At 43.1% G+C, this 20,152-nt stretch overlaps 1 protein-coding gene across 2 annotated transcripts; it reads right to left on the reverse strand.

Annotated features, from left to right (window-relative positions):
• Positions 1–11,592: 11,592 nt before the first annotated feature.
• c17h2orf42 (chromosome 17 C2orf42 homolog) lies at positions 11,593–20,090 on the reverse strand. 2 transcript variants are annotated; one of them, XM_039779582.1, is made up of 9 exons: positions 18,844–20,090; positions 16,458–17,649; positions 15,300–15,419; positions 15,036–15,146; positions 14,572–14,676; positions 13,590–13,697; positions 12,837–12,937; positions 12,469–12,631; positions 11,593–12,392 (listed from the first exon to the last, which is right to left on the reverse strand). In XM_039779582.1, exons 2-9 carry the CDS (start codon positions 17,596–17,598, stop codon positions 12,160–12,162), a joined length of 2,082 nt encoding a protein of 693 aa, XP_039635516.1. In that variant the 5' UTR covers positions 17,599–17,649; positions 18,844–20,090; the 3' UTR covers positions 11,593–12,159. The 2 variants fall into 2 exon arrangements, with proteins under 2 accessions (XP_039635516.1, XP_039635517.1); XM_039779583.1 differs by lacking the exon at positions 15,036–15,146.
• Positions 20,091–20,152: the final 62 nt, after the last annotated feature.

Below are 20,152 nucleotides of genomic sequence, written 5' to 3' on the forward strand. Positions count from 1 at the left end.
CATGAAGGGAAGAAGGGAGAAGGGAAAGAAAGAAGAAGAAAATAAATGAGGGGGTTTGTTGCGATTCAGGCAGCCACACCGGGACTATCATTACCATACATCAGGACAATGAATGAGGCTTTCAGCAAGCGGTAATAAGAATTTGATAAATCATGAGCCGAGAATTAACTAGACGCCAAAACAATGAGAGCACCCTGATAGATGAAGAGAGGATGATGGCATAGATTAGTCAGAGCAGAGCGTAGTAGAGGAGAGAGGGAGGGAAAGAGAAGAAAAAGGGAGTCTACACAAGGTCAGGAGAGGGTAAGGAAGGGTCAGCAGCAAAGAAAACGGTAGTGAAAACTAACGCAAAAAGGGGAACGAGACGGCTGGATAATGGAAGACGGATGACACGGTGAGGACATTTTTCCCAACGGTTAAAGGGGAACTATGAATTTGTTTTATCTTAATTTACCTTAACTGAACAGCTTCGGAGTCATTGGAATGGTTCTCTGACTTTTTTCGAGTTGAATGGTGGCCGTCTCGTTTCAAACTCAAGGCCCGCGGGCCAAATCTGGCCCCTCGCACATTTTGATCCGGCCCGCATATTAATTTAGGTTCATAATACATTTTGACCCAACTAGTTTTTGTTGCTTTATCTGAAGTTTTTGTCATTTTTTTCAGCATTTTTGCCACTTTTTCAGATGTTTTTGTCACATTTTTTGACGTTTTTTTCCTGATATTTTTGTGGCGCTTTTTTCTTTGATGGCTAAGTTAAATTTTTTGGGGCTTTATGTCGACCAAGCTGTAAGTGAGAAGACTATATGAGACATGCAATAATACAGATGTTTGATGTTGTTCGATTAAATAAAAGCATGTCAATAAATGTACATGTCTGGCCCTTAATGTAATTCTTTTTTTCCAGTGTGGCCCTTAGTGAAAATGAGTTTGACGCCCCTGCCCTAGCGCCTGTGAGCGGAAAAACCACCCTTGCAACGCCTCAGCGTCAGGAAGTATCGCGATCTCAGGTCTCACGATGTAACGAATTGCTTCACGGCGCTGCACAGCCTGGTCTCATGGCAGTTCGTGATATGGTCACGTTATTGAATCTATTGAGTCGTGGACAGGACACGATAATAATGTTTTTTTCGTGTGGTGATTACGAATTTTAAAGCAATGTATTTCAATGGGAAGCAGATTTCGTGATCACAGAACGGTGACGGTAGCGAGTAGTATTGATAAGGCGAAAGTCCGTGCAGGGAGGTTGGTCGGGGTGGTGGATGAGTCAAACAACACGCCTGGGGGATGCGCCCGGGGATCGTGTCCCACATGTGGCGGTCCGTCCTGTTGTTGTGGCCGGCGTGTGGCGCCTCGTTTCCCCGTTGTCGCGTCCCCCAGAGCAGGTTCGGAAATGGTGACCTGTACACGTTCAAAATTCGTGACATGTACACGAAATAAACGTCAAAATCGTGACCTGTAAACGTATCAATAAATCAAAATAACGTGACTATTTCACGACCTGGCGTGAGACCGAGTTGCGCTGCACACATACACGCCCCCATCCAGGAACCGGCTGGTAGCGATGGAGTTTTTGACACTATCGTCATGGCTGAGCCGGCAAAAAAGAAGCAGAAAGCTAGGAAAGCATTGTCGGAGGAACAGAGAAAGAGGAAACGGCAGACTGACCGAGTGAGGAGTCAGACACAAGTAAACATAGGAGCTGCCAAATATCTATTCCGAAGCTGTAGGGGGAGCTCTATAGAGAAACCTGCCAGCAAAAAGCGAGAGAAAACAGCGAAGAAATGGCCAAAACTGTGTAGCGGCCCTTTAATAAACTAGCGACAACACCGGTGTTGTTGGACATTTACGAAAAGATATTGGTCGTATTTGTCGATGACGCTTAATATCTGCAGAGCACTTACTTTGATCTCTGGCCTCTTTGGTCTAGCTTCTGCTGCCGAGCCCCCAGAGTTCCCTTTTAGATTTGGGTTGAAATCTGAAATACTGCCATATAGGAGCTTCTGCTTTTCGCTGCGACATTAAAACCTCCCTCCGCCATCGCCTTGTCTGTAAACTCTCCTCTCTACATCTATCCTTAAAAGGACCTTTAATATCTGTATCATATTCCTTGACTATCCATCCAATAGTTGTCAAGATGTTTCAGTAAAAACAAAACATATGACCCTCTTGGTGGCGCTAGAGGAAAGGCCAGGGGGATCACCTTACACCAATTTACACTCTGGGGAGCATGCGTGTTTGCACCGAATTTCATGTAAATCCATATTCATATTTGTTGAGATATTTCAGTCTGGACCAAAGTAGTGGAACGGCAGACTGACACTTCCATCCCTACAGCTACGCTGCTAGCAAAACAGCCCTGCGAGCTATTCTGCAAGAGCATCAACTGAAATTTTGCAAATGATTTGACTTTGAGTGACACGTTTTTCATTAACATTTCACTTTATTGTCTATCTGACTCATACCTCCTCTCCTCTTCACCCCTCCTGCCTCGGCTACTCCTCTTCTCGCAGGGTGAGGGATGTGACAGGAGGATGTTTATTTAATGAGAGCAGTCTGGAGGGGGTAATGAAATCTACCCTAACACCATTAACAACCAGGCTTATCAGCTCGCGGGACACACGTCAGCATGCTGCAGCCTTTTGTTCTCTGGCTCGAGGCTGCCACCGACCTAAAGGACAGATTAAGGATTCCCTGAATGCCGTTGACACCTACCTTGAGAAATTAAAAACGGACCACCAATCTCTGCTGTGAACTAACTATATCATTTTTCACTTAGCTCATTATAAAATGACATGGATGGCATTAAAGAAGACGGGGTAGGTGGGCAGGTGTCTGACAGGTACATGTAAGTTATCTGCAGAGTGAGTGTTCGAGTGCGGGAGGTGGTTGGTTTGTTACTTGACCACACAGACACAATCAATCTCCCTCTGTGTCGCGGTAATTGATGCTGATGGATAGATTTCTCTTTCTCTAACACAGACAAGTACAGACAAGGCACAAGACAGGAAGTCTGTGTCTATGTATGGCAACACGTAGAGGGACAATAAACCTCAATCTTCTTGCAAATATATCCAATTCCTAAACCTCCTTTTCCTGCCTCGTTTCAGATCCATGTTTGTGGCGTTTAGTGCCATCCCGGTGCCGCTGTTCCACCCTTGTATCGTACAATATTCAGTGCAAGGCTCATTTTCTGAGCACTACATTAGAGCCAAGCTGCTGATGGCCACACAAAAGCCATGTAAATGAGCTGCGAGAGAGGCCCATCAGTCATCATGCCACATGCGCTCTCCCATTATTATTTATGGCCATAATTGGCCCATGTTTCCTCAGGCAATGACTCTGCACTGATAGATCTGATGATGACTCCCGCTCAGCTCAACAATCAGGAGGAAGTCAGAAGGGAGAAAGTGCAATGGTGATGCATGTATGAGAAAAGCAGTTTATATGTTGCAAAATGGTTTCTAAGGATAGCTAGACTAAGTACTACTGTTGTGAATATTAGCATGTAAATATTACAGATTAAAGATTTGTGATATTGGGCTATATAAATAAAACTGACTTGAGTTTTAGGTGTTGGTGATGTTCATTTTTCCAGCCCTGCGTGTGGCATTTATCAACCGTTTTTCTATTTTTTAAGCCTTCCCCAATGTTTCTTTCCTAAACCCAACCATTTATTGTTTTCCTAAGCGTGTGACGTTGGTCACCCAACCCAATTTTTTGCGATAGCATGGCACATTCTCGCGGTAAAACGCCACGTAGCTACGCCATGTGGTGTGTATGTATAGCGTCGTAGACATGCATGTAGATAGCTCAAAATGCGTACAGATAACACACCATTGGGCTTTAGGAAAGTGGCGTGTACGTTTACGCAAAGTCATGATGCCATGTTGGATCTTGACATCTTCAGATCAGAAGTAAGTTCAGTCAGTTGCTGGTTCAAGCCATCACATTCAATCCAGTAGAAGACTAGGCCTATACAAGCACTGTTAATAAGGTTAATGGATCAGCAACCAATTATTCAAAACAAAGTCGCATCATGATTGTTTCTGTGGCTTTAAGACTTTCAGTAAGCTTTCAACTAGGAAGTTATCAAGGCTGAGCTGACAAGTGTGGTCTCAGTCACCAGTGAGAAGCTACTCTGCTAAAATCTACTAATTCTGTGTTAAAAACTCCCTGGGACATGTACTTAACACCTTTACTTGGTTGAGGGTCTAATACACGAGATACTGACAATGCAAGGCCAAATCGAGTCACTCCACAAAGTCATCCATCATTCAGGGATGATTTAACCCTCCTAATATGTGGTTATCAATATGGGTTGTTGTGCGGCCAGTGGCAATCATGGGAGACAGATTGGGGAATTGAGATATGGATTGCCAGGGGATTGACTTTGGATTTGGATGGTTGACTGGAGGATTGACAGGCAGGGTTCAGAGGTCGTTAGGTAAAGGGTCCGTCGGCTCATTATGGCCTCCTCTCCCGATCACTTTCCCTGTCTGGTCCTGCCTCAGCCATGAGCTAATGACTTTCTGTTGAGGTAGGGTGAGTGGAGTTTGTATCGAGGATGTAGAAATGTTGCAAGTTTGTCGTCAGTCATCACGGATGTGTTGACAAGTCCTGTCATTCTGCCTCTACCTCTTCCAGTTGGCAGGTAGATTACTTGTTGGCAGGTCTACTTCCCCCTTGTCTGACACCGAAGGGCACCACATTAGATTAGCGTGTGTGTTGTTGAGTGCAGGTGCACTGAGTATGCATATCTAATATGTGTGACTGCCAGGCAGGCGCAGATCATTTGTTTTGCCTTGTTCATTTGGCTCAGAAAACGCTGACCTCTGTTACTGATGATCTGTGTTTCCTCAAGGTTTTCCTCCTTTTAATGTTTTAGTTTCTGCTCGGTAGCACGGTATCTACTCGTTGCGTGCAGACTGTAGTAACCTTTCTGACATTATTATTATTATTATTACACAGTTGACATGAGAGATGAGGGACTATCCCTCAAGACGCTGCAACAACAAACTAACAAAGTAAAAGAAAGAATAGATTTGTACCTTCGAGGATTTTAGAGTAGCGTCTACATTTATAATTGAGACATTTTTTTGCTAAAATTACATTGTTTCGATGTTTGAGTAGAAATCCACCAAGCAAACAAACAGAAGAAATTTAGCTTTTTTTTCAATGATGATGGTGTGCACAGCCAATTAATGGATGTCCTCATTGAGTTTATTTGTATATGGACAACATTTAAAAACAGTGTTTTGCATAAGAACGTGTTTCCTTTGTAACACAGATGTGCATCAAGAAAGAGACAATGACATAAGCTTATTTTGTATGACAAAGAGACAGGCTACAATTGATATGTTTGCACTTTATTGGTCTTTACCTTAATGTTCTTTGGCATGCAATACAAAATCAATACCTGAATGGTTTTTAGCTGTGCCAGGAGCTTGGCTCTAGAGATGGAAATGTTGGTCGATCCACCACTTTAGTCCAGACTGAAACATCTCAATCGTTTGATGGATTGCCATGAATTTTGGTACAGACATTCGTAATCCCCAGAGGATGAATCCTAATGATTTTGGTGATCCCCTGGCTTTTAATCTAGCGTGTCGCCATTGATTTATGACCAAAAACCTGCAAAACTAATGAAATTCCCATCGACCTCAGCTGTACTTTGTGTTTAGCGTTAATTTGCAGATGTTAGCATGCTAACGCGTTAACTAACATGGTGGATGTGGTAAACATTACAGCTCTCAAACATCAGCATGTTAACATTGTTATTATTAGCTTGATAGCATGATGTCATGAGAACTGGTACTTCGAAACCAAAATTCTGAAAACGTGACGGTACTCGTTTCTCTACAGTACCGTAGGTACCGAGGGACGCGCTTTATCCAGACCTGACGGGGTCAGTATACGCCGACATGTGTTCTAGTCCGCCACTAAATGCTGGAGAAGAAGAAGAACGCCGACTAGCACAGAAAAACAGAGCGCCTCATCTCCGTGCACGGCTTTACCGTACATAACATCTACAGCAACGGCTTTCACGACTTCAACTGGAGCTCACAAACCGAGAGTAATTCGGTTTCTCTCTGCTGTTGTCGGTCAGAGCCTAACGTTAGCTGACATTAGCTAACTTTAGCGCTTGTTTTAGTGGACGTCTATAACATCAGTTAAGTCATAGACAGTTTAGAAACGAGGGCGCCCCAACTCAGAGCAGTTTCCTGTATCTTTGTCACGTGGGCTCCACCACAGCCACACCTCTTTAGGAGACTAGCGGCAGGTCCTGAGTGTATTGATTCCAACAGGAGAGTGAACGTGAACACAGATTCTGAGCGATTCTTTCGCCCCATAGTCACCAAAGTAGATATTGGACCCATTTTTCAAAAGCCACATATCTCCAGAACATTTTGACACTAAAATGGCATTTTTCAGACGGACACATCAGGAGAAAATTAACGTTGTTTCAGACTTGTTTCTGTCTCAGGAACAAACTCTCGCGAGATCTAGCAAAACAGAGAAGCTAACGTCAGCTAACGTCGTGAACACCGTAACAAAACTAATTTCCGTGATGCTTAATATGTCTTTTAGCTGTGTAAATATCTAACGTTAGCAAAAGAACATATTAATGAATCATTTAAATATAACTTTTCATCCATCCATACGACGTTCACTACACGTTCAAACGAGGCCACGCCTCTTTAGGAGACAGGAAGTGTGTACCGTTTCATACCATTGGCCCTGCATGAAATGCGCTCTTTAGTATAGAAGATCTTGGGTTAAGTTAACTTTAACCAGCCCAGTTCTAGGCCTGTCACAATAACAAATTTTGCTGGACGATAAATTGTCCCAGAAATTATTGCGATAAACGATAATATCGTCGTTGAGAGACCAATTTGCATCTAATGATAATGGCATAATAATGCAGGTACACTTTTTCAAAGATCAATACACTTTTATTTCTAAAGAATATTTAACACTGGAACTGGAAGACATTTTAAATATCCACAATATGTCTTTGATCTCCTTTAGTATGTCGTCTTTCATGCTGATGTACAGTTGTGGAATTGCCGTTTGTGACACGCATGTTCTCCCAGGCAATTCATAGCCTGCTGGCTGTCAAAAGTTTGCTGCATTCCTCGAGTGTTTGTGCGATAGACTACAGACTCTGTACTACATTTTACAATTATTTAACACTAAATATTAAATTTAAATAATATATAATTAATACATTTAATCTATCTATCTATCTATCTATCTGGCTATCTGCCACAAGGCGAGTAAATGTCTGTGCCAAAATAGTTCTGTTTTTCAGTCTTCATTTTGGCGAAGGTGCGGCTTCTGCACCTCTGCAGGTCTGAGCTTCGCCCGCCCGCACACACACACACACACACACACACACACACACACACACACACACACACACACACACACACACACACACACACACACACACACACACACACACACACACACACACACACACACACACACACACACACACACACACACACACACACACACACACACACAGTGTCCGTGGACAGCTGTAGGCTTGTACCGTTAATGCTCTGATCATTGTCGGACACATGCAGCCACTTTCCTGAAACCGCTTGTATGTCCGAGCCTGTCTCCACCGCCTCCACCTGCAGGTTGTCAGCTGTGTGCTTTGGAATGAAAGGGAGAAAAACGGGACGCCGAGTAACACGGTTGATATTGCTCATATACTTTTTAGTTTTTTGACGGCGCCTTAACTGCAAAGTGCTGCGGAAAACCCTGCCCCAACTCTCAACTAGCGTTTTCTGTCTCTGTCTCTCTCTCCGCCAGGAGTCCCGCCCCCACAAAGACCATGCGACTGACAAGAGGGTTCACTCCTCGTTACGCTAAGGAACCGAGTGGTCCTCCAGTCTCTTTGGTAGAGAGAGACGAGAAAAACAAACAAGCATGCAAATGGAAATTATCGCGGCCGGAAAAATTATCGAGCTCATTTTTTTTATCGTGCGATTAATTGATTTATTGACTATCGTGACAGGCCTACCCAGTTCTATATGAAAAACAACAACAGCAGAGAGAAACAAACGTTCAAATCTTTAAAAGTATCTAATTCACTGACTGACAGTCTAATAACATTAATGTGCACAACAACAGCAATGTACATTATCCTAAAACCAATGACATTAGAGGATAATGAAAGCAATGTGCAACATGTAGATTAATGAACAAAGACTAGTTCTGATTAATGAGAGGTGATCAATCACTGAAATTAAACATCTGTGATGGGTTGTTTCCAAATGATGTAACCTGCTCTCAACCCCAAATATGCTATTACAAAAGACAGGAAAAAGGTACAGTTAGATCACAACCTGTGTGTCAGTAAATGCAATTTATATGCTTTTGGAAAACATGTGTGCGTAGATAATGTGGACTGACAGAGCTAGAAGAGAGCTGTCGGCTCAGTGCCTGTCTGTTGCCTGGTGTTGACAGACATGCAGTTACGGTCAGCCGTATTTTGGCTGCTTCCACTCACTCAATCATACAATAAGACAGACATTGCTGACTTGGCCATGAACTTTGTCACATTCCACCTGACATGTGGTTGCGAGAATTGCTCCTTTCTCCTTTTTTTCCTCTCTTTACCAAACTCGCTTTAGCCATGATGGCTATAGAGAGGGCAAGGTCCACTTTGGTTTGGACTGACATTTCGCAGCAAATATCCAATGGACTGCTGATGAATATGATGATGAAGCCTACTGACTTTTCCTGTAGCACCACTAACTGTTAGCAAGCTAGCTAGCACTACACACAACGGTGAACAAAATGCCATCAAGGAGTAAACTAAACAGTAGAGCGAAAATAGAGAGAAACAAATTTTGATAGCGATTTTGGCTCCTAACGATCACAAAAACAATGTAAACGATGTAGAAAAAACGATTATTTTGCACAATACATTTTGTAAGTAGACTCCCATTTTGTCTTGTGCTCTGAAGGGGAATTCAATAAGTTCAACAGGAAAAGTATTAAGGGACATTTTATAGTTCAAGGTGGTTTTTACTGTTGATTTGTTTAACGGTTTGTTAAACATCTTTCCAAAAGTCAGATGAGTAATCGTGTTAAATAATCAGAATTTTAATTTTGACCTAAATAATTGTGATGATGACTTTTTCCATAAAAGCCCTACTTTCTGTTGTCCAGAATTTTTTTCCTTCTCTCTTACTCACAGCCCCCCCTCCCATCTCCCCCACTCCTCTCTCAGGCCCTTTCTGTCTCTGTCTGTAACACATCTTTCAGGCGATGGAGGAAGTCTCTCTGTCACAGTGGGCTTGCTATTCCTTCCAGGAGAGGATGGATGCGTCTCTGTGACTGACAGAATACATAAACAGCTAAATGTGCGGCTCAGAGCTGTCTGGCAGCCGGGCCCCCTGTGCAGGCAGAGGCTGTACTCAACACTAATGTCCTGGGGGCCTGTGAGGGAGGAACGAGGCCAGGGGGCTGGCAGTGTTCTTATACGCCTACACCCCTGATGTAGATACACAGTGTGCAAGCTGCTATTCTGAGGAGTGCATATAATTTGGCATGATGTTCTCATGGTATTAACTTGTAATCTTAATTAATTCATGAACATTTGGACACATTTTGGAAGCATCTGTGATGTTTCCAGTGATATATCTCACAGCAAGTGTGTAATTCCTGCTTTGTGATGCCCAGAAGGGAAGAAGCCAGTTCCAGCCAAATTAGGAAATGCAGTTAAACACTGAATTTTCTTCTATATTTGTTCATTTTCTGACACAGAAACAGAGTACAACGAGACACTGGTTACACTGATTTTCACAAAGTAAGGCTGTTTGAATAGTCCTTTCATGTATTCCGCCTTCTCTGCTTGTGTTTCCTTGAAAAGCATTAATCCAGTTTCCTGTTGGGAAAAGAGCAGGCTTATGTCTCCATCTGCTGGTGAACATGTGGGTATTAACTAATGGAAGTTGGTAATACAGAACAACTTCTTTTCCACAAAAAGTGCCATCAACATTCAGCACTAACAACACACATGTCTTATGTGGAGCAGGTCCTGAAGTCGCAATATACTGATGGCAATTCAGGACATTTACATCTCCAGTCAGCTCAGGAAACAGGCAGGAACCATTAAGGTCACTCCAGAAAGCTTCAAACTGGAAATAAACGGTTGTTTAAACTGAGCAATAAAATACAACACATCTTTGTAGCGTCCATGTTGTTTCCACATTATACTAACATTAAAAGATCAGGGACACTCCGAAGTCGACTTCCCTACTTGGAAACGTGACTATCTGAGGTGCACGTGCATGCAGCACTGCTTTGAGGAGCTAGCTAAATGCTAACGTCAGCTAACATGCTGATGTTTAGTTGGTTACGTTACTGTGGCGATTTTAGGTGGAAATAAAATGGTGGGGCAACAACTACTTAGAATATAAACAAAACCAGAAAATTACACAATTTTAAAATTCGACATAATGACCCATTTCACACACTTTAACACAGGTGATAATGTGGCTGCTGGGCACATACCTGTTCTCCACAGCTGGCAGCTCAATTCCATGTTAGTATGCGCGCTGTCAACCTGGGCTAGCTAAATCCAATTTTAGATGTTGTCCTGCAGCTTTCATGTTTAGGTAAACCTCTCAGAAAGATGCTTGAGATCCTGAAAGCCTGTTCTTGACCAAGAACAATCCCCTCCGGTGAATTAACGTTACACACGGCGGGAAGCGGGAAAAAACGTCTTATCTGACAAGCTAGCAGGTGACATTTAGCCATTTTGTCCTGTAGAACCACTCTGCGTTATATCTGATTATTGATAGCAGAGGTTTGTTTTATAACATGATTTCGCAGCGAGGGGTTTCATCTGTTCTTTTTTTTTAAGTAAGACTTTAGCTAGCTAGTGTCCTGTATTAGATAATCCACATCCTTCATGGTGACTGACCACATCTATCTTCTAAAATACTAACGGCTGCCAACTACGAGCCAATGAGGTCACCAGTTTGGTAAACGGCCAATTAAACTGCAGCGGGGCAACAGCCAATGAGCATTAAGCACAATTAAAACACCTTTTAAACAATTTTATCATGTCATGCACTTTATACAGTCTATGGGCATGCATTAATACAGAATTATAATACAATTTATTCTGAGGCCAGCAGGTATAATGTTTACCATGTTCACTATCTTCTTACATTTGCTAATTAGCACTACAAACAAATTACAGATGAAGCTAAACATTAATTCATTCTGAAAGGGAACATTTCATGGCGATCCATCAAATAGTTGTGGAGACATTTCACTAAAAAACAAAAATGTCGGGCGGCCTCTGGCTCACTCAGTAAGCACGTTCACCCCATGTAGGAGGAGTCCTTTGCAGCAGCGCAGGGTTCGAATCCGACCTGCTGCCCTTTGCTGCGTGTCATCCCCCATCTCTCTCTCCCACCTTTCCTGTCTATCCACTGTCAGTATGTAATAAAGGGAAAAGCCCCCCCTCCCTCCCAAAATAAATAAGTCATCCTCAGAAGAAAATCCATTCATCTATCTATAAGAGGGCTACTCATCTTTACACTTGACAATAAAAAGACATTTTATCCATTAAATGTGTTTTATTTTCTTAATGCTTACATTGCCAAACAAAAATCTTTCTGAGAGTTTTTAAACACAGGTCTTTACACCTTTAGGAATAGTTAGGTAACAGGATAAAGTTAATGTGTCTTGCGTGACAATGTGTCACCAATTGATAAAAACAAACAAAAAGTTCTTATTTTGTTTTAAATGCTTGTTGTTTCTTTACATTCTTTCAGGTTGTATGCTCCGTCTTTAGTTAAAAAAGTGTATAGGTCATGTGTTTAAAAAAATAGATATTTTTCTTTAAAATATACTTCCTTTTTTGTTGTTATTTGTGAGTTGGACATTATACATATTTTAAGGAAAATGCATTATGACGAGTGCTCCACTACAGACTGGAATGTCTAAAAATACTGTTATCAATACTGTACTGTGTAAATGACATGGCAATTGATAATCCATACGTTGCATAATATAACATGGATATATGAGGTAAGTCACATACTGTACATGTAAATAGGAGTTATATCCATCCATATCTGTCATGACAAAACGCATTGTTGCAGGTGTTGACACAGGTTACTCTTAGACAACCATCTGGAGTATGTCAACAGCCTTTTTGTGTTTGGATTGGGTTAAGTCCGACTTGTTACGACCGCCTTTCTCTGCCGCGCTCGTTTTCTCACAGTTCTCCGGCTGACCACTCTGCTCGTGGCCAAATTCAAAGCTGATCCGGAGCTCTCCCATCTGACAGCGAGGGAGAACATCTGGGATCCACTCGATCACAAACGGACTGACCTCCTTCTGATCTGCTGGTCCTGCACAGATATACAACAGTGTGAATATACAGCGGACTCCTTGGTGCTACATCGCGGCTGATAACAAGTCACTCACCGACTTTGAGGAAAGTGCGGAGCTCCATCGGTCGTATGGCCTGCGGCCGATCCGTCCTGTATCCGTCTGGTAGTTCTTGTTCAGGCGGAGGCTCAGGGCAGCGAAACCGCGAATAGGAGCCGTCGGCGTTCTTTACAAAACTCTGAGAGAGCTCCAGAGGCAACTGGTGGACAGACAGCGAGGTGGGGGGGTACAGAGGTAAGAATGGTCGAAGTTTGAATGTATGAACACTTTTATCAACTCATATCTTCTCTGCTTTCTAGCAGCTTGACTGTACGAGAACAATGTTCAGAGAGGTTTCACTCAAAAGATCAACCTGAAACCGTAAAAGCCAGGGGCACAAACACGGAAAATGGACGCGTTTTTACCTCCGAGGTGTCGAAGATGCGTTTGACCTGCATGAGATTGGTGATGTGCCAGGTGTACTTGGAGAAAGAGCCGAGAGGAAGGCCATCATTCCTCACAAACGCTGACGTCCAAACAAACAGACACAGAGAGAGCGAGAGAGAGAGAGACTATATTTATTTATATACTGCTGGGTAGTTTAATATTTTAATAATACATTATGATTTATTTGTTGATTATACTTTCTATTGATAAACTCTACAAAGTAAATAGTAACTAATGTTTTCTAATACCGTAAATGTAATGAAGTTAAAAGTGCAATACTGTGGGGCGGCCTCTGGCTCACCCAGTACGAGCGTGCGCCCCATGTAGGCTGAGTCCTTTGCAGCGGCCCGGGTTTGAATCCGACCTGCGGCCCTTTGCTGCGTGTCATCCCCCATCTCTCTCCTACCTTCCCTGTCTATCCACTGTCACTATGTAATAAAGGGAAAAGCCCCCCAAAAAAATCTTTAAAAAACGTGCAATTCTGGCCCTACGAAATGTAGTGGAGTAGAAGCCTAGCAGCCTAAAATGGAAATATTCAAATTCCTAAAAATAGTATTTAAGTACAGTACTTGAGTAAATGTACTTAGTTACTTTCCGTGAGATAACTGGCTGTGTCGCAGCACAAACACTTGGAGCTCCAGATTTCCAGGCACACAAGTGTGATAAGAATTAGGTTATTGATGAGGTCTAATGACATCATTAATATCATGTAGTGAATGATGTTGTTCCACCTGTGGTGAAGTTGGGCAGCCTCCTCTTCTTGGAGCCCAGCGACAGACGCTGCTGCAGGGCGTTGAAGAACTCCTGGGGGATGTGGTACACCAGAGGTTGTGGTTTCCCTGATGGAACAACACCAACAACATATGACTGTATGCAACAAGCGACCAAGGCCAGTCATCCTGCAGACACTTACAGGTTTAGGTGCAAAAAAAAAAAAGAAAACAGTTAATAATGCTTTGTATATCAGCATGTAAGCCATAAGTAAGACTTATGGGTTGCCAGATTGTAAGAAATAATTATTTTTCTCTCTCATTTATTAAAGGAATGGTTTGACACGTTGGGAAATATGCGTATTCTTTTTTCTATACAAGACTTAGATAAGAAGATCGATGCCAATCCCATGTCTGTATGGTAGTGAGCGTAGCTTAGCATAAAGACTGGAAACAGGGAAAAACAGCTAGCCTCCCAGCTAGGGAACCAAATCAGTTTGTAGCATCATACGGCCAGAACACAATCTTTTTTAAAGATATTTTTAGGGCTTTTTCCTTTATTTAGAACAGCTGAAGAGAGACAGGAAATGGGGGAGAGAGGGGGGGTTGACATGCTGCTAAGGGCCTTGGGTCGGATTCGAATCCAGGCCGCTGGCAAGGACTTAGCCAGCATGGGGCACGCACTCTACCAGGTGAGCTAGAGGTTGCCCCACCAGAACACTATCTTATGGCCACCCATAAATTCGTCTCAATATGGAGCTGTAAAGCATTATTCCTCCAGAGTTTAAAGAATATTGAAGTAGAAGAATATTTGATTAATGAAAGTTATTACTACTGATTTAGGAAATCCTACTCCTAGTATTGAAGGCATTATGTCCTACAAAGTATGCCTTATTCCTTTGATTAATATCATGTTACAGAAGTTATTAAAACCATTACTAAAGGATTCTTCCACTACGTCAACTTCGGATATGCTGCCAAAGAGAACAAGCTGCGGGTTTACCATCAAACTGGTAGTGCATCGCCTGGTGGATCCTCTCGGTGACGCTGGCCAGCCACTGCTGGAAGCCCATCGCCACTGTGCGCTCATCCACAGCCTGCGTACTCCCTGAGACATAAAAACACACAAATTAGAAGATCAAGTAACACAACAAACACTCATTCATTATCTTCTTTCTTTCTAAGTGGACCACCCAGCAACCAGTTATTTAGTCTTTCAAGTCTGCTAATCTTTTGCCTGTCAACTTCAATTAAAGAAGCCTGGAAAGGTTTTCCAATTAAATGTTAAACTACGCTCTGTGTCCACTACAGTGCGGCCCTGTTCTTTTCAGGATTAGTGCTGCGGGATTAGACAGAGGGATGATAAAGATAGAGACAGATGTCTAAGACGATGTAAGGCTCTTTAACAGACAGATTTAGGCAGCAGAAAGATGAAAAGGCAGGGAGGGGAGGGCAGACAGGCAGCACCTGGAGCCTTCAGCCCACCAGCACAGGGGGCTTTCCTCTGACCAGCCTTCGTCAGGCCGGAGGCTGACACTCCCTCCTTCCCCACCCCAGAGACAGAGGCCACTGAGGGGGCTACACGGAGGCAGGAAATTAAAGAACAACAGGTTGAGAAAGATAGACAGAGAGACAGAGAAGGGAGGACAGTGGAAGATTCAGACAAACATGCTTTGGAGAATCATCCTGCATGAATGATAAATACTTCAGGAGGTATTATGATGAAACCACCAGAGAGAGAGTCATCCAGGCGAAGTTTCTTTGTTTTATGATGAGAGCTGACGGGTCCGGCCTGTTGCAGAGGCTTCTCACTGGGACTCATTAGTCTACTGGGAGCGTTATGCTGGACACCTGAAAGGAAGAACACGGAGAAAGGGATTAGAAGCAGCAGGTCTTATTAAATCAAATAGCACATCAAAGGAAAAGTTTGACATTTTGGGAAATATGCTTATTTTCTTTGTCTTTCTTGCTGAGAGTGGATCCACCGGACAATTAGCTCAGCTGAGCTTAGGGTGAAGACTGGAAACCGAGGGAAACAGTTAAAAGTTTGACTTCTGGAGTCTTTCTCGGAAAAATATTAGCGTAGGAGTTACTGATGTTAATCATCTTTGATTTGGTCGGGTTTTTTTCTTTTTCATGTTTGTGGATTAATATTTGGGACCTGATGTTAAAATCAGGACAGGAGGCCTGTGAGGGTGGATTAGATGTAAATTATAAATACATTCAGTGGCCAGTTTATTAGGTACACCTAGCTAAAACTAGAGCAGTCTAATAAAAGAGTCGTGCAATAAATCCTCCCTTCATGAAGGTTATAATGTTTTAGAGGTGTGTTCATGATCATTTTGGAGGCTGCTGTTTGTGGTGCTGTTAAACTGTGTTGTGTTAAACTGTTTCTATTATGTTGTCCACCCTGTTTATATTAATGAGGGCAAAAAATAACAGAAGCACCTCTCTAAAACAGAACCGTATAACCCTCATAAAGGGAGGATTTATTGCAGTAATGTTATATTAGTTTTAGATAGGTGTTCCTAATAAACTGGCGACTGAGTGCGTGTCCCAGTTTTATGATTTGTCAGAAAGTGGTCTAGGTGGGAAGGTGGTTTCTTTAGAGGGAGAGAGAAAACTGTGAAAATGTTCTTTCTTCTTTTTTTTTTTCAATAAAAAAATAGATTGCAAAAAACGAAGACGACGAGCTGAGGTTCTGGTAAATCTCTTGGCTGGGAACAGTGACTTCCTTGAGTCCGGTCATCACCGTGACATCGTCAGGAAAGGCAGTGGAGACCCTTATCCTCTCGGCAAGAAATCAAATAAGCGCGTTTTACCAAAACGTGAACCATTCCTTTCAAACCGGTTGAAACTGACAGAAACCAACAGGCTCAGTTACTGTACCACTGGGGGTGTAGCTGATGAAAGCAGCGAACTCTGACGCCAGTTTCTCATCGCTTGCAAAGGCGCACACACAGGCGTAGAAGTGCAGGCAGGGTTGTGACGTGACAGCGCTGGGAGGTGGGGGGTGAGAGTTGGTGGATCCACCGGCTCCATCGACACCAGGTTTACTTCTTCTGCTGCTGCTGACCTGACAGGCGCAGTGAAAGACGGCCTGCTGCTGCTGCTGCTGCTGCTGCTGCTGCTGCTCTCGGCCCCTTCTCTCGCTCTTCGAAATCCCAGACAGTCCGCCTGCACCCACAGTGAGATGCAGCAGCCCCAGAGGATGCTGGGAACACGTGTGGCACTTCACCACCATGCGGTCTTTTGCGACGCGCTGCACCAGGGGCCCCGGAGACTCTGTGGCCAGCCTCCACAGCTCCTCCCTGGCTTGAATGGAGGCCTGCAGACCCTCCAGGACAGAGCTTTTTAATGTCAGCGGCGTCGCGCGGCTCTGGCACTCTATGGCTTGCTTGATGTGGACGCAGAGGCTGTCTGAGGACTGTTTTGAGCCGGCCTCTGCTGATTCCGTCTCGCCCGGATTTGACCTTTGACCCTGCCTGCACGACGGCAAAAAGCAGCGGCCCAGGTTGATGCGGGTAAGCAGCGTGGCGCCGTCACCCGTCGCTATGGCCGTATCAGTGGGGACGAGCTCGACAAAGCCCAACTGCGTAGCTGTGGCTCCTCGTCCTCGATGACACACCGAAAACACCTGCACTCCCCCACCTGAGCCGCCGCCCAGGTCTCCTGCACCCTCACGCTCTTTCCCCGCTCTCTCCTCGCTGTCTATGATCACCTTCACCACCTCCACCGCACATTTCCTGCTGTTCCTGCCCGCCGCCGCGGAGGCATTTCTGAGGGAAATCCCACAGGCTTTGTTCTTGCAGCTGAGCCCACGGGTGCCGTTGTAGACGCCACACTGCGGACACTTGCGGATCCCCCGCAGGGTGGCCCTCCCCAGGTTGGAGAGGAAGGCGGGAGTTGAGGATGTGGTCTTTCTGCTGTCTCGCTGCTTTGCTGCCAGATTGGCCTGGGCGGTCAAAGCGTGCGGAGCGGAGGATGAGACGGCGCTCGATGAGGCGGTCACTGTTACTTCAGTTTCCATTTGTGGATTCTCTATCGCTAACGGTTTAGTTGGAGGTGAAGGGATTGAAACCTGGGAAAAGAGGGGAAAGAAACAATACATTTCTTTGGCGATAACAGGAAAAATGTACCTACACTACCGTTCAAAAGTTTGCAATCTCCTGCCACAAAAGTTTGATTGAGTCCAGTCAGATGTCTGAAAGGACTCCATATGTCTGAATGGTCTTTGGTGCTTTTAGGTTGTAGAAAGCCCTCTTTACAAATAGTTATTTTGTATCAAGGGTTTGTTTAGTACATGGAGAACAAAACGCTGTACAATGGCTCGACCAGACTAAGAATAAGAAGTCAGAGAAAAGAAATCAGCAGTCCTTGGTAAAATAAACTGTAAGCTTAACCTCAAAATAGGTGAAGATTTAAATAGGAACGGGTTCCTGTTTCAGTGTCAAGTGCACAATAATGCAGCCGACAACAAGCTGGAAGTAACAGGAAACGTGTTGCTTTAGCAAAGCTCTTCTTCAAACGTTACAATAGAAACAGAAGGTTAGTGTAGGGCTAGCACTGCTGGAATAGCAGCTGATCATACTATGAGCTGAGTAATAACAGAAACCTCCTATCTGTTGTGCTTCAATAATTACCGTGGGTCTTCTAACATTATTTTCCTCTGTCGTGGAACACTGTGAGGACATCCGCTATTTATATAGAGGTTTTAATCATTTACTAGTCTTATTATGGTGGCAAATCTATTCTATTTCAATTTTTTTTTTTTTTTTTTATTTCTGTTAAAACAGCAATAATTGAAGTTAAGAAGGAAAACATCAATATGACAGCTGATTCCAAACCGGTAGTAATAACTATAAATAGCTATAAATCCTATTATGTAGACAGGTTTGAATCAGTGAGAAACCAGTGCAGTATAATCATACAGTCTATGCGTACTAGTACTGTATGTACAGTAACAATATAATATCAGTATGGCAGTAATATAAAGTGACATCCATGTATCATACAGTGCGTGTAAAGTAACTAAGAAAAAAAGAATCAGTCTGTTTTTTCTTTTACACAATTAAAATTGCATTCAACTTTATTTAAAATCACATATCTTTCTTAAGTTTTGCTAACAATTTGACTTCACTAGTAACAGTAATGCTTTGCAATGCTTTAAATGTATCATGTAGGTTAAAATGCCGCTCCAGCTCGCTGTAGACACACCACCCGGCGGCACACACGGTGTTACGGTGTGTTTTTTTAAAGCAAATGTTTAAACTACCTGTGTTCAGCTTCTGTTTGGTCACATTCAGCTCTACTCGGGCGTCCAAAACCGTGTCGACCGTCGCCATTCCTCCTTACATCCCGACAACCGCATTGCGCCTGTAACGACAGTCCCCATTGGTCGGAGACCATCACGTGGGGGGAAAGAGGGAGGGCGGCCTCCCTGGGAGCGCTGCATCATGGGAGGTGTAGTTCATGTAGATTGGCGGGCAGACGTTTTGAGTTTACGTTAGTTTTCAGGCGTTTCCTTTTGACTTTGGCCTTTACAAATACAATTAATTAAGAACACATTCACTATTTATTATAATGCGCAAACACCCACTGTTTAGGTTAAATTCTTTTCGATTTTACATGTTTTTGATGAATCAATTCATCCGTTTTGTCTATAAAAATGTGTGAAAACTCAGGAGAATGTCAACCGCGTTTCCCTGAAGTCTCCAGATGTCTCGTTTTGTTCAACCGTAAGTCCGAAACCCAAAATATATTCAGTTTACAATGACATAAAACAGAAAAATGCAGTAGGAATATACTCACATGGGAAAGCTGAAATCAAAGAATGGTTGCAGATTTTCTAATGGTTCGCAACTAATTTTCTGGAGATCGACTAATGGACTAATCAAGTAGGCCTAGTCTAATTCTATAAAAGGTCTTGTAAGTTTAATTTAGCCTAAATGGGACAGTTAAGAAACCCAACAACTGCTCATAAACTCAACACAACTAACCGGCCCGGATCCCTGAGCACAAGGTAACCTCTTAAAGAAGCTAAAATGTTTGTCCGACCAACAGTCCAAAACCTTAAAATATTCAATTTACAGCGATACAACACAGAGAAAAGCAGATTAGCCTCACAATGGAGATGCTGAAACCAGTGATTTGTTTTTGTCATTTTTGCTTCATTAAAGCTGCCGTCGATCATTTCAGCTCCAACTAAAATTACGGTCCTACAACATTTGTCTCCATTTTCTATTTATTAAGTACCAGGTTACCAATTTGTCAAAGTTGGTTGATTGTAAATTACAGCTCCATAAAATAAAGCATTGCAGTAACAGGAATACAAGTCAGGTGGCGTGTTGGATTTTGTTTGTCAAATTTAAATGTGTATAAACATACTGGAATCATCCTACAAATCATTTAACTAAAAGAAAAAAAATCCATAAAGGACATGATCCACAGTCTCCTCAATGCTACAACCATAGGCAACTAACAGTGCATTGTACTATATTAGATCAAATCTATGACATGCTTAGACACTTCTGGCTCTACAGCAGTGTGCTGTAAACAGAAGTCGATCACAACAAGCTTAAGTG

This window comes from Perca fluviatilis, chromosome 17 (genome assembly GCF_010015445.1).
Source record: "Perca fluviatilis chromosome 17, GENO_Pfluv_1.0, whole genome shotgun sequence".
NCBI lineage: Eukaryota > Metazoa > Chordata > Actinopteri > Perciformes > Percidae > Perca > Perca fluviatilis.

Excerpts from the sequence above, each read along its gene's own strand:
- c17h2orf42 (XM_039779582.1), bottom strand. The coding sequence starts at position 17,598 with ATGGAAACTGAAGTAACAGTGACCGCCTCATCGAGCGCCGTCTCATCC. Across the intron at positions 15,147-15,299 it reads CCTGGATGACTCTCTCTCTG|CCCCCTCAGTGGCCTCTGTC; the intron begins GTGGTTTCATCA and ends GCCTCCGTGTAG. Across the intron at positions 12,938-13,589 it reads GCTGCCCAACTTCACCACAG|CGTTTGTGAGGAATGATGGC; the intron begins GTGGAACAACAT and ends TTTGGACGTCAG.